The sequence below is a fragment of the Eucyclogobius newberryi genome, unplaced genomic scaffold (genome assembly GCF_026437365.1).
Source record: "Eucyclogobius newberryi isolate DKJ021-1_F unplaced genomic scaffold, fEucNew1.0.hap1 SCAF_1, whole genome shotgun sequence".
Classification (NCBI taxonomy): Eukaryota; Metazoa; Chordata; class Actinopteri; order Gobiiformes; family Gobiidae; genus Eucyclogobius; species Eucyclogobius newberryi.
In genome coordinates, this window is record NW_027315723.1 from 13,544,329 (window position 1) to 13,563,616 (window position 19,288).

Here is a 19,288-nt window from a genome sequence, read left to right on the forward strand (position 1 = left end):
AACAACTGATTCTAATTTGACGCAATTCGGACTTTATCTGCGCAAACGGCAGAAATTTTAAATATGGGAGATTTCTGAAATTTTAGTTACAGTTTGCGGCTTCGCCGCACAGAGACCGTGAGAGGTATCAATGTAATTTGGATAACTTTTGATGTCCCACTCCTCAGTAGCATTTTCACCAAATTTCAGCTTTTTAGGGCCAACGCCCTGGGAGGAGTTCGTAAAAGTACGACGTTTGGAAAGACTCCGAAGTCATGTTTAGCCATTTTTGAAGCAATATGGCCGACATTTGGTTCGGGGGACGGCGTTGCCGTAATAATATTTTTTACTTCTCTTGTCACCATCTACCTCTGCGCCAAATTTCATGATTCTACGATCAGATTTTTTTTGGGTCATTTCCCATCTCTCAATGCATTTTTGGTACATTTGGTGGCGCTGACGCGCCAATTTTTTTTATTTTAGAAAAGGGAAATAGCCAGAATGTAGAGAGGCACGATTTTTAGAGGTGTGCAAATTTTTGTGACTTTTCGTCAATGTTCACTGGGTGAAAAATAGGGGGGTTGGTCCCGAGAAGAAGAAGAAAGAAAGAAAGAAAGAAAGAAAGAATAATATTCCGATGCGAAAACAATGTTTCCCATTTTTCAAATATCATAAACTATACATTTTCGGAAAGCGCTCGCGCTTTCCTACCTCATGGTGTGGGTCCCTGGTCACTGACGGGTACTTTCGATAATTTTGAGTGGGCTCCGCCCACTTTGTGTTTTTGGCCCTCTATACAGTAATAATGTTCAATTTTTGCATTACATGCTTATATGCACGGAACATGCAAGAGATGGGGAACGTATTCGTGAGCTACTTAGCGCAAATGAGTGCTTTATATGGGGATGACGACCGCTTCGCGGTCGTCATCCCAATGTAAAGTGCTCGTTTAGTGCGAACTTTTGCACGGGCTTCGCCCGTTTACAACGGTAATGTTCCATTTTCCTACAACTAATTAGTATGCACGGGGCGTGCATGAGTGGAGGAGTGCGTTAGTGAGTGTTTGGAAGTGGGCGAGCGCTTCGCGCTCGATTTCGTGCGCACTACGTGCGCACTTTCGCAGCCGTGCTTCGCACGGCCTTACGAGATTAATAGGCCTCTCGCCAGCTTGTGGCGCTCGGGCCTAATAAAATAAAGTAAAGTAAAAATAGCTAGCATAAGACTAAATAATACTAATGGTAAGTAAGTAAACACAATAAAACACTCTTGTTTACATCAGTTGTATGCACATGAATATGACAGTATTGCACATGGTTAAATCAGTATTGCACGTGTTGAGGGCTAGCAGTGTTTGTTATACAGTCTGACAGCAGCAGAAGGAAAGACCTGTGAAACCTTTCCTTCACACAGCGAGGGTGGATCAGTCGGTCACTGAAGCTGCTCTCCAGAGTGGACAGAGTGTCCTGCAGGGGGTGAGACTCATGGTCCAGCATAGATGTGAATTTAGTCAGGACCCTTCTAATGGTATGTCTGATAATTGCACAAAGCCAATGCTACATGCAGTATATATTTGTATGCATCTCACACCTCTATTTTTTGCCTATCAAACTGTTATAATACTGAGAGTGTCTCCTTAATGACTGTGGGCTCATCCCTGACTGAGCACTAGACTTTGATGGACGTCCAAAACAATGTATTTGAAGGGTTTGTTCACACATGTAAGTGATCAGCGCTGGCAAACTGGCAGCCGATCGGCATTTAACGCTTGACTTCAGCTTCATCTGGCCAGGGAAAAGTAAACTCTGCACTCAGCACTACAAACACTAGTCAGGTACAGTCGAATCTCTATCCCGTCAGACTCTCGGAGGAAAATGTGAAAATGAAGCGCAAGGTGACATGTTTTTAGTTTAGCGTTAGACCAACTGTTAGTGTTAGTTCTTACATGCAAGGTTTATAAGAAAGCATTTCAAACTTTTGGAATTAATCATTAGAATGTAGTAGAATAGTACTAATTTCTGATTAAAACTAATTCAAATTTGTGTCAACTGATGTAATAAATGAGAGAAAATAACATTTTTAAAAAGATGCAGGGTCACCATCAGGACAAGTTACAGGTCAGATCTGTGTGGAGGCATACCCTAAGAAAGCATGGTAGTCAAAGTATGTTTTATTTTATGTTTGTTTGTTTTTTGCAATAAAACAACTGTAATCAAAGACATAATATATGTTTAATGCTACACGGTGAAAAATTCCAGGCAGAGCAAAAAAAGAAAGAAAAAAAGAATAAGACATTTTTAGAAAGAGTTTTGGACCATTTGCCACTTATTATTCTATTTATCTTTGTTAAGTGATTAATAAAATACTACAAACACTACATTCACGTATTTGATTGAGTCTTTGATTGAGTTCACGTTGCACAATCCACATCAAAATCTGAACTAAACTTGAACTAAACCCAGAACTAAATCTGGGGCAAGACCAAGTGTGAACGCAGCATTAATTCATGCAGACTCTGAGGAAAATGTGAAAATAAAAATCAAAGTGAGATGTTTTCAGTCCAGCTCATTTTACACACGCCTTTGGACCAAGTGTTAGTGTTGTCGCCATGTATATTTGTGTGAGTGCAGTGCAGGGATATTCAGAATGTTTTTATTGTTGTTTTGTTGTTGTACCTGTAATGGGCGTTGCAGTACTTCTTGGCATAATCGGACCACGTCCCGAATCTATTTGGGTAAAGAGCATCGATCTGCATGAACAGCTGTGAAAAAACAAAATCAGATTAAAAGGTGCTGTGTTCAATTTCAAAACATGAGTTGAAAAACTGTTGACTGCCACCGTTGTTTCTACATGGTTATCGCTTAACAAAATGCCTTTTTAAATGCATAGATTATATTTTTCAGTCTTTTACACTTTCTTATCATCCAAGCAATCCTTTTTTATTATCCTGTGGTTGTCAACAGATTATAACCCCTTTCTTTTTATATATTGGACTAGATGAATTGACAAACCCGCTGCTGGTTCACAGACAGTAAATGCATTTATCAGACTGTAGTGTCGGAATACTTTAGAATGGATGCCAAGTTACATTTTAAGCATTTTAAAATCTCAATTGGTTTATTATTGGAAAACTGTGACATGGTATACATGGCATTTTAATTCAATAAAAATAAAATAAAATAAATGTATACAACTAAAACAAATAATTTATGTTAGTGACTAGGAACTAACCAATGAATACACTATAACAAAAAATCCTGCTAAGAATGATCAGATATTTTAGCAATTGAACTAAAATGTGCAAAGATTTTCTAATGTTTATTTTAGGCTTGAATATTAGACGGAAGCAAATGAAAAAAAAAAAAAAAAAAAAAAGAGCAGAAATAGCATGTTATACCCTTTGTTTGGAACATCAGTTTATTTATAATCAGCTCTTTTAGCATAATTTTTACATATTTTTCTAATTATACAATGTAATGTGATTTGAATGCATTTTTCCCCGGTTGTGTGAAGCACTTCGAATTGCCCTACAAATAAACTGCTTTACCCGATATAAAAATTTTGCCTAACTTCAAAACAACAATCACAATTTCATCCTTAATTCCATATATTTCCACCTCTATGTGAACCCCAGCAACAGTAAATATTTGTGATGACTTTGTGAACATAAATAAAACTATACTTGACGAACTTTGTCTTGCATATTGAATTAAATTATCCTGCTTTGAGGACATAACACTTGCAGCGGCAAAGGGCTGGTTTAATTTTGGAAACGTCTTTGGTCCCCTATGGCTCCTCACCTTCACGCTGAAACATACTGCTCGCACTATCACGTGTCAGTCGATACATTTCATAATGTGTACTGCAAAACTAAAAACATAGATCACTCCTGAACCATTTCCAACTTCAATTTACTTTGTTGCGCGCTATAACTCAAGGCGGCAGAGTGTTTTTTTTGGGCCAAAACAGACACTGTACCTGTTCAAATGATGAGTCTACTGTCAGCATGGGTTAGTCAAGGTCTTGTTGTCCTTCGCCTACTTTGTCAGTCTTCTGATTGAGCGGATGGAAGAGGGAAAGTAATTTGTCTCCCAGCCAATTAATGAGGTTGACCTCGTCAGACTAAGCAATAGAAACCAAGAGGAATTGAATAGAGAAGTCTTCAAAAAGGTGGTTATACAATTAGTTTTCTTTAGATAAAAAATGATTGTCAGATTTTGAGAAGGACACATCGACAGAGAATTGACAGCACCTGATAGAAGAAAATTTCCAAAACAAAATGCATGCTTATGAAGGGAATAATTCACATTATTATTTGCAGGACTGAACAGACGTACGATGATAGACAACCATGCACTCATATTCATGCATATGTAAGGGGCTATTTATATTCACAAATGTACCCAACACTTGTCTTTGATGAAAAGCAGACAAAAGAACCAATAGTAACGGGAGGCCAGTCGGGAGGCCAGTCGGGAGGCCAGTCGGGAGGCCTTGAACCATCAACCTCCTTGCTAAGAGCCAGCCCCCTGTTCCACAACATCTGACTTGCAACAACTTACTTATTAATTTGAATAAATAATAAAACAAATATTAATTTTAAACATGTTGAATTTTAATAATTGTTTCAGTCTTTCAGAACTGAGCAAGTCTAAAAGCCTAAGCAGCTGAACAATTGAAGTCCTTCAGAACCGGAAACATGCACATTCGGCTAATCTACCACCTGGGTACTAGATCTGAAATGTGCTGAGATGGAGATTTTTCTGACACGCATAGTGATTAGATTTGAGCTTTATATATATGGTGCAATTCTGCATTTTTAATAGGGATGCACCGATACCAATACCGGGATCGTATATCAGCGCCAATGCAGTAGGATCAGGTATCTGATAGTGGTTTGGTCTGGGATCTGGTTGGGCCTTTGTTGGATGTTATGACTATTTACTGACAGACATTTTTTTCTACTTTGAGCTGTTCAGTAGCAATAAGGTAACAGTGTTTCGAGTTAGAAAAAAAAATAATGCCTCCTACGGACAGGTGTTAAAAATGAGATATATATATATATATATATATATATATATATACACACACACACATACATATAGATTACTGTCCCTCCTCATCTCTTCCTTCATTGGTATCAATTAATATCAGCCATCGACAGAGCAATTTAGAAGATGTTTGTAAAGCTTTTAACTACAGGTATGTAATGTGGCACAGTGCTGCTCATGTTTAACCCCAGCGGCATTGGAGGATGGGTCAAATGCACATGAAGATGATTGAATGAATGTACATGTTTGGCAGGTGCTTAAAAGTGTCAATGCTAAACATTGTTCAAATGTAGTTCTGTTCTTTTCATAGGTTAAAATGACTAGAAACGACTCGATGATAAAATAACGATATGGAAAAACTTCAACAATCAACCATCAACCTGTCGTTGCACACTCTGCCCCGCTCTCGCCAATCCCTGCGTGATTTGTGAAGTAATGACAGACAATCCACGCACAGCAGGCACAGCATTTCTATATTCAGACCCTGTTCCAGCGTTTCTCCCTTCACAGGTTTATGGAGGCAGAATATAATGGATGGGTGGAAGTGAGGGCGCGTCACGGACCAGGAGCACGCTGCCCTGAACCGCGAGCTAACAGGGTGTCACAGTACGCCTTATCACGCCAACGCCAAGCAGAGAGACGGGGTAAAATGTTTCAGAATGTGTTTTAGTTTGTAGAGAGAGAGACAAGGAGGGAGTAGAGAGAGAGGGGGAGGGAGAAAGGAGTGAAAGAGAGTGATGGAGAAGAGAACAGGGAGAGGTGGGAAGAGAGGGGGGAAGGAGCAAAAGAAAGAAGGGGAAAAGAGAAAATGAGCAAGATGGAGAGGGATACGGGGGGAGAACGAGAGATCAAAAGAGAATGAAAAGATGGGGAGTGGGAAAGGGAGAAAGAGAGAGAGAAAGATAAGGTGGTGAGAGCAAACAAGAAAGAGAGGGAAAGTAAGGAGAATGAAGGGAGAGAGAGACAAAACAAAAGAGAAAGAGTGCGAATGCAGCCAAAGCGAAAGCGAGAGAGAGACTAGGGCAGAGAAAGGAGAGAAAGGGAAGGAAAGAGGGGGGTGAAGAGTGAGAGCAAGAAAGAAGAAATGAAAGCGTAACAGAAAGAAAAGAGCAAAAGGGAGAGAGGTAGAGAGAGGGATAGAAAAGATAAAGGGAGAGTGAAAGAGAAAGAGGAAGACAGCAAAATGGAGGGGGAAGGAGAGAGAAGAGAGAAGAGGAAGAAAAACAGAAAGACAGAGCGAGTGAGAGAAAAATGGAGAGGGGAGACAGATGATAAAATTAGAAAAAATCTTGCACTGCAGTCAGGCTTTTGCACATTCAAAAACACACCTCTTTATTCTCGACTCGACTTGAATTCATTTGCAGCCTTCTGCAAACTGTCACTTAATTATCATGACGGGGGTAATGAGGTTTTTCACAGCACACTTTGAGCCCCGACAGACACCGATATGTCAGCGACACTTTTAAACATGACAAAGATAGAGATTTCACCCAAAACTTTATACATGACACACAACTTTCTGAAGGTGGAAAACATGGCATAATTCTGTTTTCAAATGTGACGTACAAATACATCTAGCTATGGTTGAATAAGAAGGTTGTTCCACTACAAATAGACAAAAGCTCTGATGCCGCACATTATCAGGTCTATGTCAGTACTCAAAGCATTTGACCCACCCGGTACCACACACTGTGCTATACTGTACGTGTAGTTGTTTTTATTTTGTATTCACTTTAACAAGGCTCCGTTCGGCCAAAAATACTAACAAATAAAATATAAACAGCAAAATAATTTTCTTCAACTTCAATAAAAGACAATCCCTTGAACAATGATAAGGTTATAGGATGTTTGTAGTCTATACAGAAGTATAGTTTACTGGTACCTAGTCTCAGCTTTACGAGCAAGAAGTGAATTAGTTTGTACTTGGCTTTATATAAAAAAAGAATCTTCCTTAGAAAACTTTCCACTTGACGCATAAGTTTATAAAGCTATTTTAAAGTGCATGGAGAGGCTGTGAGAAGATGACACTACCCTAAAGCCATAGAGCGAGAACTGGACAAATACAGGAAATACATTTCAACTACGGTACTTTATTTTTTTTACTTCTGCCAAGCTCCTGAAAAAACATTTCCTATACTGCATTCATGTATGGTTTATTTTTCCTACTATGTATCTTTATATAGTGGGTCCGTCCAGAGTTTTGTAAACGACATTTAAAGAAAACCTATTGTTCTTTTGTCTGCTATATAGTTCTGATCTATTACACCCGTGGTCGTGGATCATCGTTATATTTCGGATATTTTAAATCGAAATACTGATCTAAAACAACTCAAAATGGAAACGCAATGAGGCCTTTTTGTGAATCTATAAAGTCATTTTGAATTTGAAAACACAATCTTAATTCAGATTTTAAACCAGTGAGTGATAAGAGAAAAAAAAAAGTTTAAAATAATATCAGGAAATCTGATAACTTTGTATTAAATCTCGCACTAACTCATTCAGTAAATTAATGTAATTATCAAAATACAACCAAAGGTGCAAAGAAAATATAAGAAAAATATAATTCTAGGCAAAGCAGGGCAATTTAATTTGAAGACCACAATTTGTGCGACACACAAGAGGAAAAACTGCATTCAAATCACAAAGGCATGACAGAAATCACAAGACAATTACAAGACATGAAAAAAGAGTGCAGAGAAAATAATTTCAGTCATATGCACAGCTAAACAAAATTGATTTTAGTTTAGATATGAAATTTGCCAGAGTGGAGGCCAGTCTCACATCGTCATGAATTGAAACGCAGATTCTCCATGTTTAGTCCTGACTCTGGCACCAGCAGGAGGCCGGACCCTGAGGTCCTCAGAGTCTGAGATGGTTCATATGGTACTAACATGTCCGAGATGTACTTTGGTGCTGCAGAGCTGCTTTAAAGTCTATTCTCTGAGCCACAGGAGCCAGTGCAGAGACCTGAGAACAGGACTAATGTGATCATACTTCCTGGTTCTAGTCAGGACCCGAGCAGCAGCGTTCTGGATGTACTGCAGCTGTTTTACAACTCGTTTGGAGAGGCCAGTGAGCAGTAGTCTAATCTACTGGAGACAAACGCGTGGATAAGTCTCTCCAAATCTGGTTTAGACAAGATATTTCGGATTTTGGAAATGTTTTTTAGATGGTAAAAAGCTGCTGATGTTATGGATTTGAGGTGTTTAGGGTTTAACCTTTCCAAAAGTTTCTCCTCCTGGTCTGTTCACTTTAGTTAGCGTTTAGCACATAAAATGCTACCACAACATTGAAAACATTGCCTCTGTTCTCTCAATAGCTTCTGTAAAGTGATTATGGCTGTATCCCTGTTTACTGGACTGACATCAACATGTACGGCAAATGAGCAGTGAAAAGAGGTGTCAGAATTTACACAGGCTCATGAATTCACTTCAATAATAATGAATAATATTATTCTAAGTCTATCAAAAAGAATGTTTGCAAACAAACATTTCAGCATTAAAAAAAATCACTATTAAGAGGCCAACAATCATTTTATAATCAGCTACCAATATACCAACAATTTCTTTCACATTACTAAATATATTGGCAGTTATATCGGCTATTGGAACCACAAACCTCTTTTTATATCGGTATCGCATCAGAATCCCAAAATCCATATGGGTTAAAAAAGGTACACATTGCACAATATATCTTTTTCTCCTGCTCTTCTCCATGGAGATGTTATTGATTGAGTGTTCCAGAGTATGGCATTAAAATAATAATCTATTTCTATGTAAACAAGGAGGTGATGCCAACAGGCCAATTTCAGCAATACCTGTAAATTAATAAATGCAATAGCGTTGAACATTCAGGGTTCAGAATAAGCGGTATCGCATCGCAAAATGCAACGCAATTTCTCTCAAATGCGATGCATTCGTCATAAAAAAGTGTGTTTGTATCGCGGCTTTGGCGATACAAAAATGTGTGTTCAATTGTATAACCAAAGTGCCTAAAAGTACTGATCATTAGTCAATTGATCGTCAATAACGGCATGACACATGTAGGACGCTCTGTTGTCATGACGAGACCCGCTGCTGTCTCAGATCGCGAGTCAGAAAGTGGGAGGAGCCACGTGCGGACTTCCGAGGTCAATAGCTCCTAAACGCAAAGGTCTTTGCAGATCATTCACATGACAAAATACTCATATTTACACTGCCAAGTGACAACAACCTCGTTTTTAACAATCAGATGAGTATTTTCGGCGCAGGGAATCACACTGATCCGAATGCGCAGCTGGAGCCGAGACGAGAGTACTTAGGGACCGTCATCAAATAGCAAAGCGAATAATGGAAGGGAATGTCAAATAGAGCTGTACAAATTGAATAACACATAAAATGCATGATGTCCATCATGGTGTATTTTATGTGTTATTCAAATTGCAACCTTTCAAACAGCAACTTTTATTTTTCCATCAGAAGCTTAATATATATTTTTTGTGAGTGTAATGACAATTAATATGTAAATGAGACTCCTGCAAATAGTCATCTGATTGATGATGATATGGAAGAAAGTTGTAAATAAGGCCATCTGACTTTGTGTTGATTAATTTGTTCAACAACTCATTTTATTTGCAAGATTTTTTTTTTAAACTGTTAAAAGTGTTTAAAGGTTAATTTGTTAAGATTTGTTATTTGATTTGTTTAAATAGAATGTTTACAAAAACATTTTAAATAATCGTGTTATATCAATTGAAAATATTGATTGTTAGTCACTTTCGTGTTTTGCTATGCAATTATCAAATTGCTATACAAATTTGAAAAAAATAACGGATTGTTTAGCAGCACCGCTATACAAGTGAAAATCCTTAACCCGAGCCCTGACATTTAAGGGAAAGTGTAACATAGTGCCTCTTTAATTGTGCAAGTGACAATTACATCATGCTTATCTTATACGAACAATCACTGTGTCCAAGCTAGATATTGTCACTTGTATAATTTACCAGCAGCAGCAAACTGTCAGGCCCTATATTTAGTCATCATCATTTCCAACTCAATCAAATCACTCCCACTAACTTTTATGACATTTATTGTCTTGCACCTCGCCACATTATTGAATTGTCCTGCCCACACAGACACAGGGGAGACAGCATAGGTGCGATTATGGCCTGAACAACAGTTGTCGTTTTTTTCTATCAACTAATAAAACTATGCAACCAAGCTAAAATATTGCACTGCTTGTCAACTGTTCCCAGCTGTCTAAAGGTGAACTCTGCCCGTGTCAAAATAACAACAAACTCCGACTTGTCAGTACACTTGTCATTGAAGACAACTATTTCCAGCCAAGAAAATGTTTTGCTAGTTAGCTATAGTACATTTTTGGTCTAAATATTGAAAGCCAAGGCCAACTATATTGCAAACTAATTCACTTTAGCATTACCAAAATAAAAAATCCAGCCAATAAGGGGCAGTAAAAGGAACTATATATATGCATTTTAAGATTCATAGGTTCAAAGCCATTGGTCGAGCATATACAAAAGGAAATTACCCAGGTATGGCTTCCTACACCCGAGGCCTAAAAGTTACACCTGGCCTTAAGTTCAGCTGGGGTACTGGCACTGATTTGCAGCACAAAAGATGAACACATTTACAGCTCCGGGGAAAAGAAATGGGTGCTTGGGTACAAAGCCTTATTGCGGCATCATTAGCGAACACCACTTGCTATTGATATTGTATTGTGAGCATAGATCGAAACTCTGAAAGGATTTCCTATTCACCAACACGGCGTAGGGCAATGTGGCTGCAATCTACTGCTTCAATATGGCATATAAAATGATATAATAAATCATTATGGAGAGTGGAAGAAGCAACGGCGCTATCTAAACAAAATAGTCCTGGCCACAACCCCCTTCGTATTGTCTCCAAATTCAATCGCCCCCTCCTGCGTGCTTCTTTTTATTACATGTCTCATTTATTGCGGTCGGTTCATATCGAGAGGTTGTAAATGAAGTTTTTGCAACAAAGGTTATTGAAATAAGAAGGCTGAATCCTGAAGGATAAGTAGGGCCGCAGAGACACAAGTTAATTGGGTTTTCGGTGGTTGGGACAGGTTACCATGGCGAGCAACCTGTTCAGGGTGTTTGCGTTTTAAGTAAAGTTTACCCATGGTTTTATTGGAGTTTTGGGTCATATATTTGAATTTTGCACATATTACTTCTTATCATTTTAGTCTATATGGAGTCTAGAGATCCAAGATTTCAAATACCACACAACTAGAAACAGCTAAATGTTCAATATAACTTTTAATTGGAAAAAGTCATTGTTGTGAGAATATTTGAAGTTTAACTTGGTTATAACGGCAGGCCAAGAGGCATCAAATGTGTTATCAGTACTGAGGAAGTTTTGAAGTTTGAAAAAATTACTTGAAAGCCAGTACCGGTAAATGCAGTTTTGTAAAATTGTACAGAGCAAATCAACAGAGTGCAGTGTTGAAGCTACACCAGATTACCGGTATATGTAGACTGATATTTGGGAGCATTTACCCCTGCTATAGAAGAGGTCTGGTTCAGTTCAAAGTCAGGAAATAATCATGTCCATGAATATGGGTTGGATTTGTTCAGTTTTCATACCTCTTCGGGCCGTCCCAGCGCAGGAGTCCCGGTGAGCAGAATGGCCCTTTTGGCGTTTTGGATGAGGGGGACCAAGATCTTGGTTCGAGCCGCATTTCGGGATTTGAGGTAATGAGACTCGTCCACGACGACTACAGCAAAACTCTGGCGGGACAGGGCTTCGACCAGAGTCCGGGCATCTGACGTCAGCAGGCCGTACCCCAAAACAGTCACCTTACTGCTACTGATCCCCCTGCAAGGGAAGAGGGAAATCACTGAATTCAAGTTATTTCACTAAAAGGAAGAAGGGCTTAGTGATTTGGATAAAGTGAACTGGGGCGAGAACGTAGACACGGCCTACAGGAAGGGCCAGAGCAAGCTCTACTTTCTGCGGAGGCTCTGGTCTGCCTGTGGTCTGCCTGTGGTCTGCCTGTGGTCTGCCTGTGGTCTGCCTGTGGTCTGCCTGTGGTCTGCCTGTGGTCTGTGGTCTGCGTGTGGTCTGCCTGTGGTCTGCGTGTGGTCTGTGGCCTGCGTGTGGTCTGCCTGTGGTCTGCCTGTGGTCTGCCTGTGGCCTGCGTGTGGTCTGCCTGTGGTCTGCCTGTGGTCTGCCTGTGGCCTGCGTGTGGTCTGCCTGTGGTCTGCCTGTGGTCTGCCTGTGGCCTGCGTGTGGTCTGCCTGTGGCCTGCGTGTGGTCTGCCTGTGGTCTGCCTGTGGTCTGCGTGTGGTCTGCCTGTGGTCTGCGTGTGGTCTGCCTGTGGTCTGCCTGTGGTCTGCCTGTGGTCTGCCTGTGGTCTGCCTGTGGTCTGCGTGTGGTCTGCGTGTGGTCTCCCTGTGGTCTGCGTGTGGTCTGCGTGTGGTCTGCGTGTGGTCTGCGTGTGGTCTCCCTGTGGTCTCCCTGTGGTCTGCCTGTAGTCTGCCTGTAGTCTGCCTGTAGTCTGCCTGTAGTCTGCCTGTAGTCTGCCTGTAGTCTGCCTGTAGTCTGCCTGTGGTCTCCCTGTGGTCTCCCTGTGGTCTGCCTGTGGTCTCCCTGTGGTCTGCCTGTAGTCTGCCTGTGGTCTCCCTGTGGTCTGCCTGTGGTCTGCCTGTGGTCTGCCTGCCTGGAAACACTTATCAGAATTTAAAATCAAATGGAATTAGCGCGATAAATAATGTGTGGATATGAGAATTATAATGATTCACTACTTCATGTTAGCGGCAATAGGATTAATCCTAACCCAGTACAGGAAACTTGGAAACACAGTTAATATTTTCTAGGTAACACTCTAGGAAACAGGTTTAGGGGTGAGCCACTGTCCCACTATTACTGGCTGTGTGTCCTGCACAGTACCACACAGTCAAGACTGACACAAAATAACACACACTAACATGATGCATTTTATTAGTATATCTAAGATGCCTTTCCTTCCTGTTTGATGGACTCATTCATTGGGGTCTAACACTCTCCTATGACTCCCCTTCACTCGCTCGGTGTGGAAGAGCGAGTCAGTAACAGCTCATTTTGATGGACAGGCGAGTGGGTCCTGACAAATGAATCTCAAAGTGTCCGCGTGTCACTAGGCTGCACAAACCTGACACTCAAATCATGTCTTGCAATATTGAACAGGAGCAGGGATTTTAAACGTACGGAAGTGGAAAAATGCTGCTGACGGCGAAAAACAGCTTCATACTCTGTCACTGTATATCGATTCACTGTTTGAGGCAGAATTTCTGCATTGTTGACTAATGTGCCATGCAGGCCTTATGCTGCATTTACTTTTATAATCACCTCAACTTAACTCTAGTTTTTGTTTTGAATTAATAAATAAAAATCCCCACCTGGTTGCACAGATGAGGCGCGAAGAGGTTGAGAATGCCTCATGGGTTATGTGTTAATGACTGAGAATGAAATGATGCAGCTTCTCAACATGGAGTTTGGACTTGTTATTTCACAGCAATAGAAGGGAGGGGGAATGAGACAGATGCTTGAACTGTTTTAGATTTGATTATATATTTAATACAATGTGGATTTTTTTGCTGATGTGATATGCTAGGTCGATAATGATATAGAACATTTCATAAAACAAAATTCTAGCATCATTGTTATTTTGTGGCGTATTTGGAGAAGGGACAGTATGTAAAATATTCTACTTTTAATACCATTTGAATTTGTGACGTATTCAATCTGGAATGATAAACTGACAATGACAATTATTTCCTTTCAGTACAAGAAAAAACAACGTGTATGAATTACAAACTGAATTCAAGCCCTAATAGTTGAGGAGGGGGATATTCCAATACATTTACACCGTGTTCCAAATTATGATGCAAATTATGTTTCAGTGTCATAAAGGTAATTTTTGTTGGATTTCCAGTGAAACTCATGGATGGGATTGTGTCTCAGGGCTCTTTGGGTCAGTGAAATTTTGCCAGGTAGGTTCAATTAAAGGAAAAACTACTTAAAAAGGACGTTCCACATTATTAAGTAGACCAGTATTTTTAAGCAAAAAGAAAAATGATCTCTCTAGAGCCAAAAAGAGTGAAATAGTTGAATTCCTTGGACAAGGTAAGAAAACCTTAGTTATTTCACAAAAACGAAAGGGTGATCATCGTACTATTAAAGAGATTTGTAGCTGATTCAGAGCACACACAGATTTTTGCAGATAAAGGCACAATGAGGAAGGTTTCTGCCAGACAAATACATCGGATTAAGAAAGCAGCTGCTAAAATGCCATTACAAAGCAGCAAACAGGTATTTGAAGCTGCTAGTGCCTCTGGAGTCCCGCGAACATCAAGGTGTAGTATCCTCCAGAGGCCAACCTTAAGCAATGCTCACGAGCGGCTCCAGTGGCAGAAATACATGAAGCCTAATTTTCAAACAGTCTTGTTCACTGATGAGTGTCATGCAACCCTGGAAGGTCCAGATGGATGGAGTAGTGGATGGTTGGCTACCATGTCCCAACAAGGCTGTGACAACAGCAAGGAGTTGACAGAGTCATGTTTTGGGCTGGAACCATGGAGATAGAGCTGGTCGGCCCATTTAGGGTCCCTGAAGATGTGAAAATGACCTCTGTAAAGTATATGGAGTTTCTGACTGACCACTTACATGGTACACAAAAAAGAGCCGTGCTTTCTGTAACATGTTGCAAGGAATACCTCTGCATCATTGGCCGCTATGGGCATAAAAGAAGAGATACTCATGGTGTGGCCTCCCTCCTCCCCTGACCTTAACCTTATTGAGAACCTTTAGATCATCCTCATGTGAAAGATCTATGAGGGCAGGAGGCAGTTCTCATCCAAACAGCAGCTCTGGGAGGTTTTTCTGACATCCTGCAAAGAAATTCAAGCAGAAACTCTCCACAGTCACTAATTGTACTCTAAAGGTTGATGACTTGAAAATTATGATGACTGTCATTTGTATTTTGGAAAGTAGTGAACATCCATCCATCCATCCATCCATTTTCTACCGCTTGTTCCCTTTCGTGATAGAACATTATTTTGATTTAGATTATTTTACACACAGTATCATATTGTCTTTAAGAAGTAACTAAAGCTGGTTCAATTTCCATTGTAATTGGTAAAATCCACTTAATTTACCGATGCTCAATCATGACAGAAGTGGGTGAAGACACTTTTTAGTGATCCACTACCACTACACCCAACCAAACATAATTACTGCTTGTCAATAGCTTTCTCAAGGGCTAAAAAGTACATGTACATAAAAAAAAAAAAAGTATAAATGCCTTGGAAAGGAAATGTTAAAATGGGGGCTGTACCTTGTGGACCATTTTCTCAGAGTCAGCACATGTAAACAGATGTTAAGTATCGTTTAAACTCAAATTAAAGGCAGATGTTTACGCTGCAGTCCCCAACGTCATTATCTGGTACCCTGTGAATCGATATGCACAACACACAGACCCATAATGCAAAGCAACAAACCAACAGCAGAAGAAGGGAGCTGTGCTTTGTGGGTACTTATTTATTTTATTTCTAAAAAGTAATTTGCTATTTGTAATGATGATGTAAAAATTATCTTGTTTTGAACAAATGTAGGCTAAAAGGCTAAATATTTAAAACAGACAGTTATATTGCAGTTGATGTGTAAGGTTGTTTGGCACTATTGCATACGAGGATATTATTCTGACCATAGTTGCAATTAAATTATGCAAAAATCAGATCAAGCGTAACATTTTCTATATGTAGTTAAAGGAGACATGTAATGCAAAATTGACCTTCATGGGCTTTTAAACATGTTATAATGGTTTTAACTTCATGTTAGCTTACACAGAGCTGTATTATGAGGGATCCATGCACGTTTGAGTAATCCTGTATTTCTGTTTTCACCTGCCCAGTACCTATACTTTGTACAATTCTTTTAAAAAAAAGGAACAAATATAAACAAATGTTGCGTAAAAACACTTAATGAAAATCTGCTTGCTACGGTGAAATGTCATTATGAAGAGGCGGGCCAGCAGCAGAGAATCAGTTCTACAGTTTGGAACAGGAAGTCAAAAGATCGGTTTCTATTACAAAGATGAATTATTGCAGTTTTTAATACATAAAATATAAAATAATGATCTACGTGTGTTATATACGTGTTATAAATGAATACAAGGTGGGTAAATACCAGTGTAACAACAAAAGCATAACATGTCTTATCTATGATAAAAAAATATATATACATATACATATATATATACATATATATATACACATATATATATACATATATATATATATATATACATATATATACATATACATATATATATATATACATATATATATATATATACATATATATACATATATATATATATATACATATATATACATATACATATATATATATATATACATATATATACATATATATATATATATATACATATATATATATATATATATATATATATATATATATATATATACATATATATACATATATATACATATATATACATATATATACATATATATACATATATATATATATATATATACATATATACACATATATATATATATATATATATACATATATACACATATATATATATATATATATATATATATATATATATGTGCCACTACCACCATAGTCTCTTAAAACTATTGTGAACACTGCATTATATCTGGACTTACATAGTGTGGCTCTTGTTCTCCACCAGATTGATGTCTCCGGGCTTTAGCTCTGGGACCCAACGCTCCAGCTCCTCGATCCAGGGGTACTTCAGCGAGGATGGGACAACAACCAGCAGAGGCCATTCCTGTCTGTAGGTGTATGCTGTTGCTATTGCCTGCACTGTTTTCCCCAGCCCCATCTGAGCAGGAAACAAACAAATATATAACAAGTCATTCATAAAGCTGGGGGTGTCATCTGCAACAGTGATTCAATCATTTTAGCGAAATTATCATAAAAGGTCTTGTGTTTACTGTTAAGTTTAAGGTACACTTTAGTGTCCCCTTAGGAAAGATTGTCCTCTGCATTTGACCCATCCTTCAATACCGCTGGGGCAACCTGTCTGAAGTGGTTGCTGCGGCGCCGCGCACAGAGACCCATCTCCAGATCGTTTGCCTGACTTGGTCAGGAGCTGAGGATTTAATTTGGGTTGTTGGGGAAACCAGAGCCCAGAGGAACCCATCCCTACACAGGGAGAAACAAACTCTGCACAGAAAGGCTCGACCAGGGAGTCGAACCTGCAACCTTCTTCTCGTCGTTGAATTAATTGTGTGTTGTGAATAATTTACAGAGTAAGATCACTAACCTCAGACAGACATTATGTGGCACCCATAAGGAGCAGTGGAAATTAAAAGGCCAAACCACGAATATATACAGTTTAAGGAAAATGTCTTATATTAAATATAAATTAAAAAGAAGACAGAGGTCTCCGAGTGCTCAGCTCAGATCAGGAGTTCTGCCTGTAGAAGTGTAACAAAAGGCTGTTATTATTTCTGTAATATAATGCCCTTTGTAGAGAACAAAATACCCAGTCTCCATGTGGTCTGGTTCTTTGTAAAACCCACTAACCCTGTAGTTAAAAGCTCTACAAACTTCTGACATGCATGTGATTATTGTATTAGTTTAGCAGTTCATATTGTAGTCTCATATGAATGCTCCAAGACATACTTAAATTTGCCACGTTTGAAAAATATGTACTTTTCCCCAAAATCATTCAAACCCAATTCCCCACATTGATAATTAAACAATGTTTCTAATAGGCAAAAACACGGGAGGTATCCTGTTACCGACAGATATTAATGTCTCTCTGAGAGAGTGAGAGTGAGAGTGAGAGTGAGAGTGAGAGTGAGGGTCTCTGAAATTAGTGACACGCTTGGTAATCGGATTTTGCATATCTTCAAAACAAAATTATTCGCTGATATATTTCTACAATCGAGTAAGTCTGTTTAAATTGCCCATGACGTACTGACTGAGGTGAGGTCCAGGAGTAATCAGGCCTGTGGATGAGACTAGTGTCAAGATGAATTAAGTTTGTGAGGAGCGCAGCAATGGTCTGACAAATTCATTTGGGACTGCAAGTAGCAAAGTCACAGGTTTTATTTTTTGGAGGCCTGTTGGGGGGTGAGAAAATAGATTTCCTGAGCCAGCGATGTGCGTTCTTACCTCATCTGCGATCATGCACCTGTAACACAAACAGGAGAAGTTTGTAAATGGGATGGTCTGTAAAATATCATGACTGCATATAAAAGTTACTGCCTCAACTATTGTTACATTGTTATAAAAGTAGAGATGGTCCTAAGTTAGTGCTGCAAGATTTACCAATGAAATGGTAATTAGCAAATTGCAAAGACTTCAGTTATTCGAGTAACTCTTCAAACAACAAATTATCCAATATTATCATGTGAATTTGCTAACCATATAGTTTAAATCTCTACAAACATGTTCTAAAATACATAGGATTCTTGTATTTGTTCTGCAGTCTTCTCTCAAATGTCACTGCTCAAAAACAATAATCATAAGAATCTTACTATTAAAATAAAAAAAACATAGTCTATCTCAATGCTCTTTTGAAAAAGTGCTTTAAGACATTTTACAAAACTGTTGAGCCCTATTATGAGTACCGCAATGTCTGTCTAAGGTATATGCCATTTTATGTTCCAGTAAACTTTACTGGAACATAAAATAGCATATACCTTTACTGAGTAAAGGACAGCAAAACGGAATAAGTGAATATTTTAATTTTGAAAAACTAGTTGAGGTTTACAAGCATTTAATCCTATTGCTTCTATAAAACAAACTGCCCTTTAAAAAGGCATTTTTACTGCCAAATAATCCTACTTAAATCCATTACTTCCATTTACTGGTACAGGTTTAATGTTTACATCTTAAAATTAAAACCATTTTGAGATTAGATTTGCTGACATCACTTTCCAAATAAACTATGATATTAGACAAAGTAAAATTAAATAATATTTCAGCTACATTTAGAAATGTCATAATAATAATAATAATAATAATATTAATAATAATAATAATAATACAGCACATATGCACAACATATAATATATATCTACATTTACAATGTATGCAATATGTGTACCTATTATGTACCTGGCTGTCAAATAACAATGACTAATATGTTTATACATCAGATATCCTTCCTGACAATAGCCTCTTTTATCAGTGCTTAGGACTTGCAGTTTGCTGAAATCAGAAATGAGAGAAATCAGCCTGTGT

General features: G+C 38.6%; 1 protein-coding gene across 1 annotated transcript in view; it reads right to left on the reverse strand.

The window, feature by feature from the left end:
• The window catches only part of zranb3 (zinc finger, RAN-binding domain containing 3), a 174,101-nt gene that overhangs the window by 135,760 nt on the left and 19,053 nt on the right, over window positions 1-19,288 (reverse strand). Inside the window, exons 4-7 of the mRNA XM_072449783.1 lie at window positions 18,215-18,233; window positions 16,735-16,913; window positions 11,635-11,866; window positions 2,652-2,737 (exon numbers count right to left, since the gene is read on the reverse strand). Of these exons, the coding sequence (XP_072305884.1) occupies window positions 2,652-2,737; window positions 11,635-11,866; window positions 16,735-16,913; window positions 18,215-18,233 (516 nt within the window). The remainder of the gene's footprint in view (window positions 1-2,651; window positions 2,738-11,634; window positions 11,867-16,734; window positions 16,914-18,214; window positions 18,234-19,288) is intronic.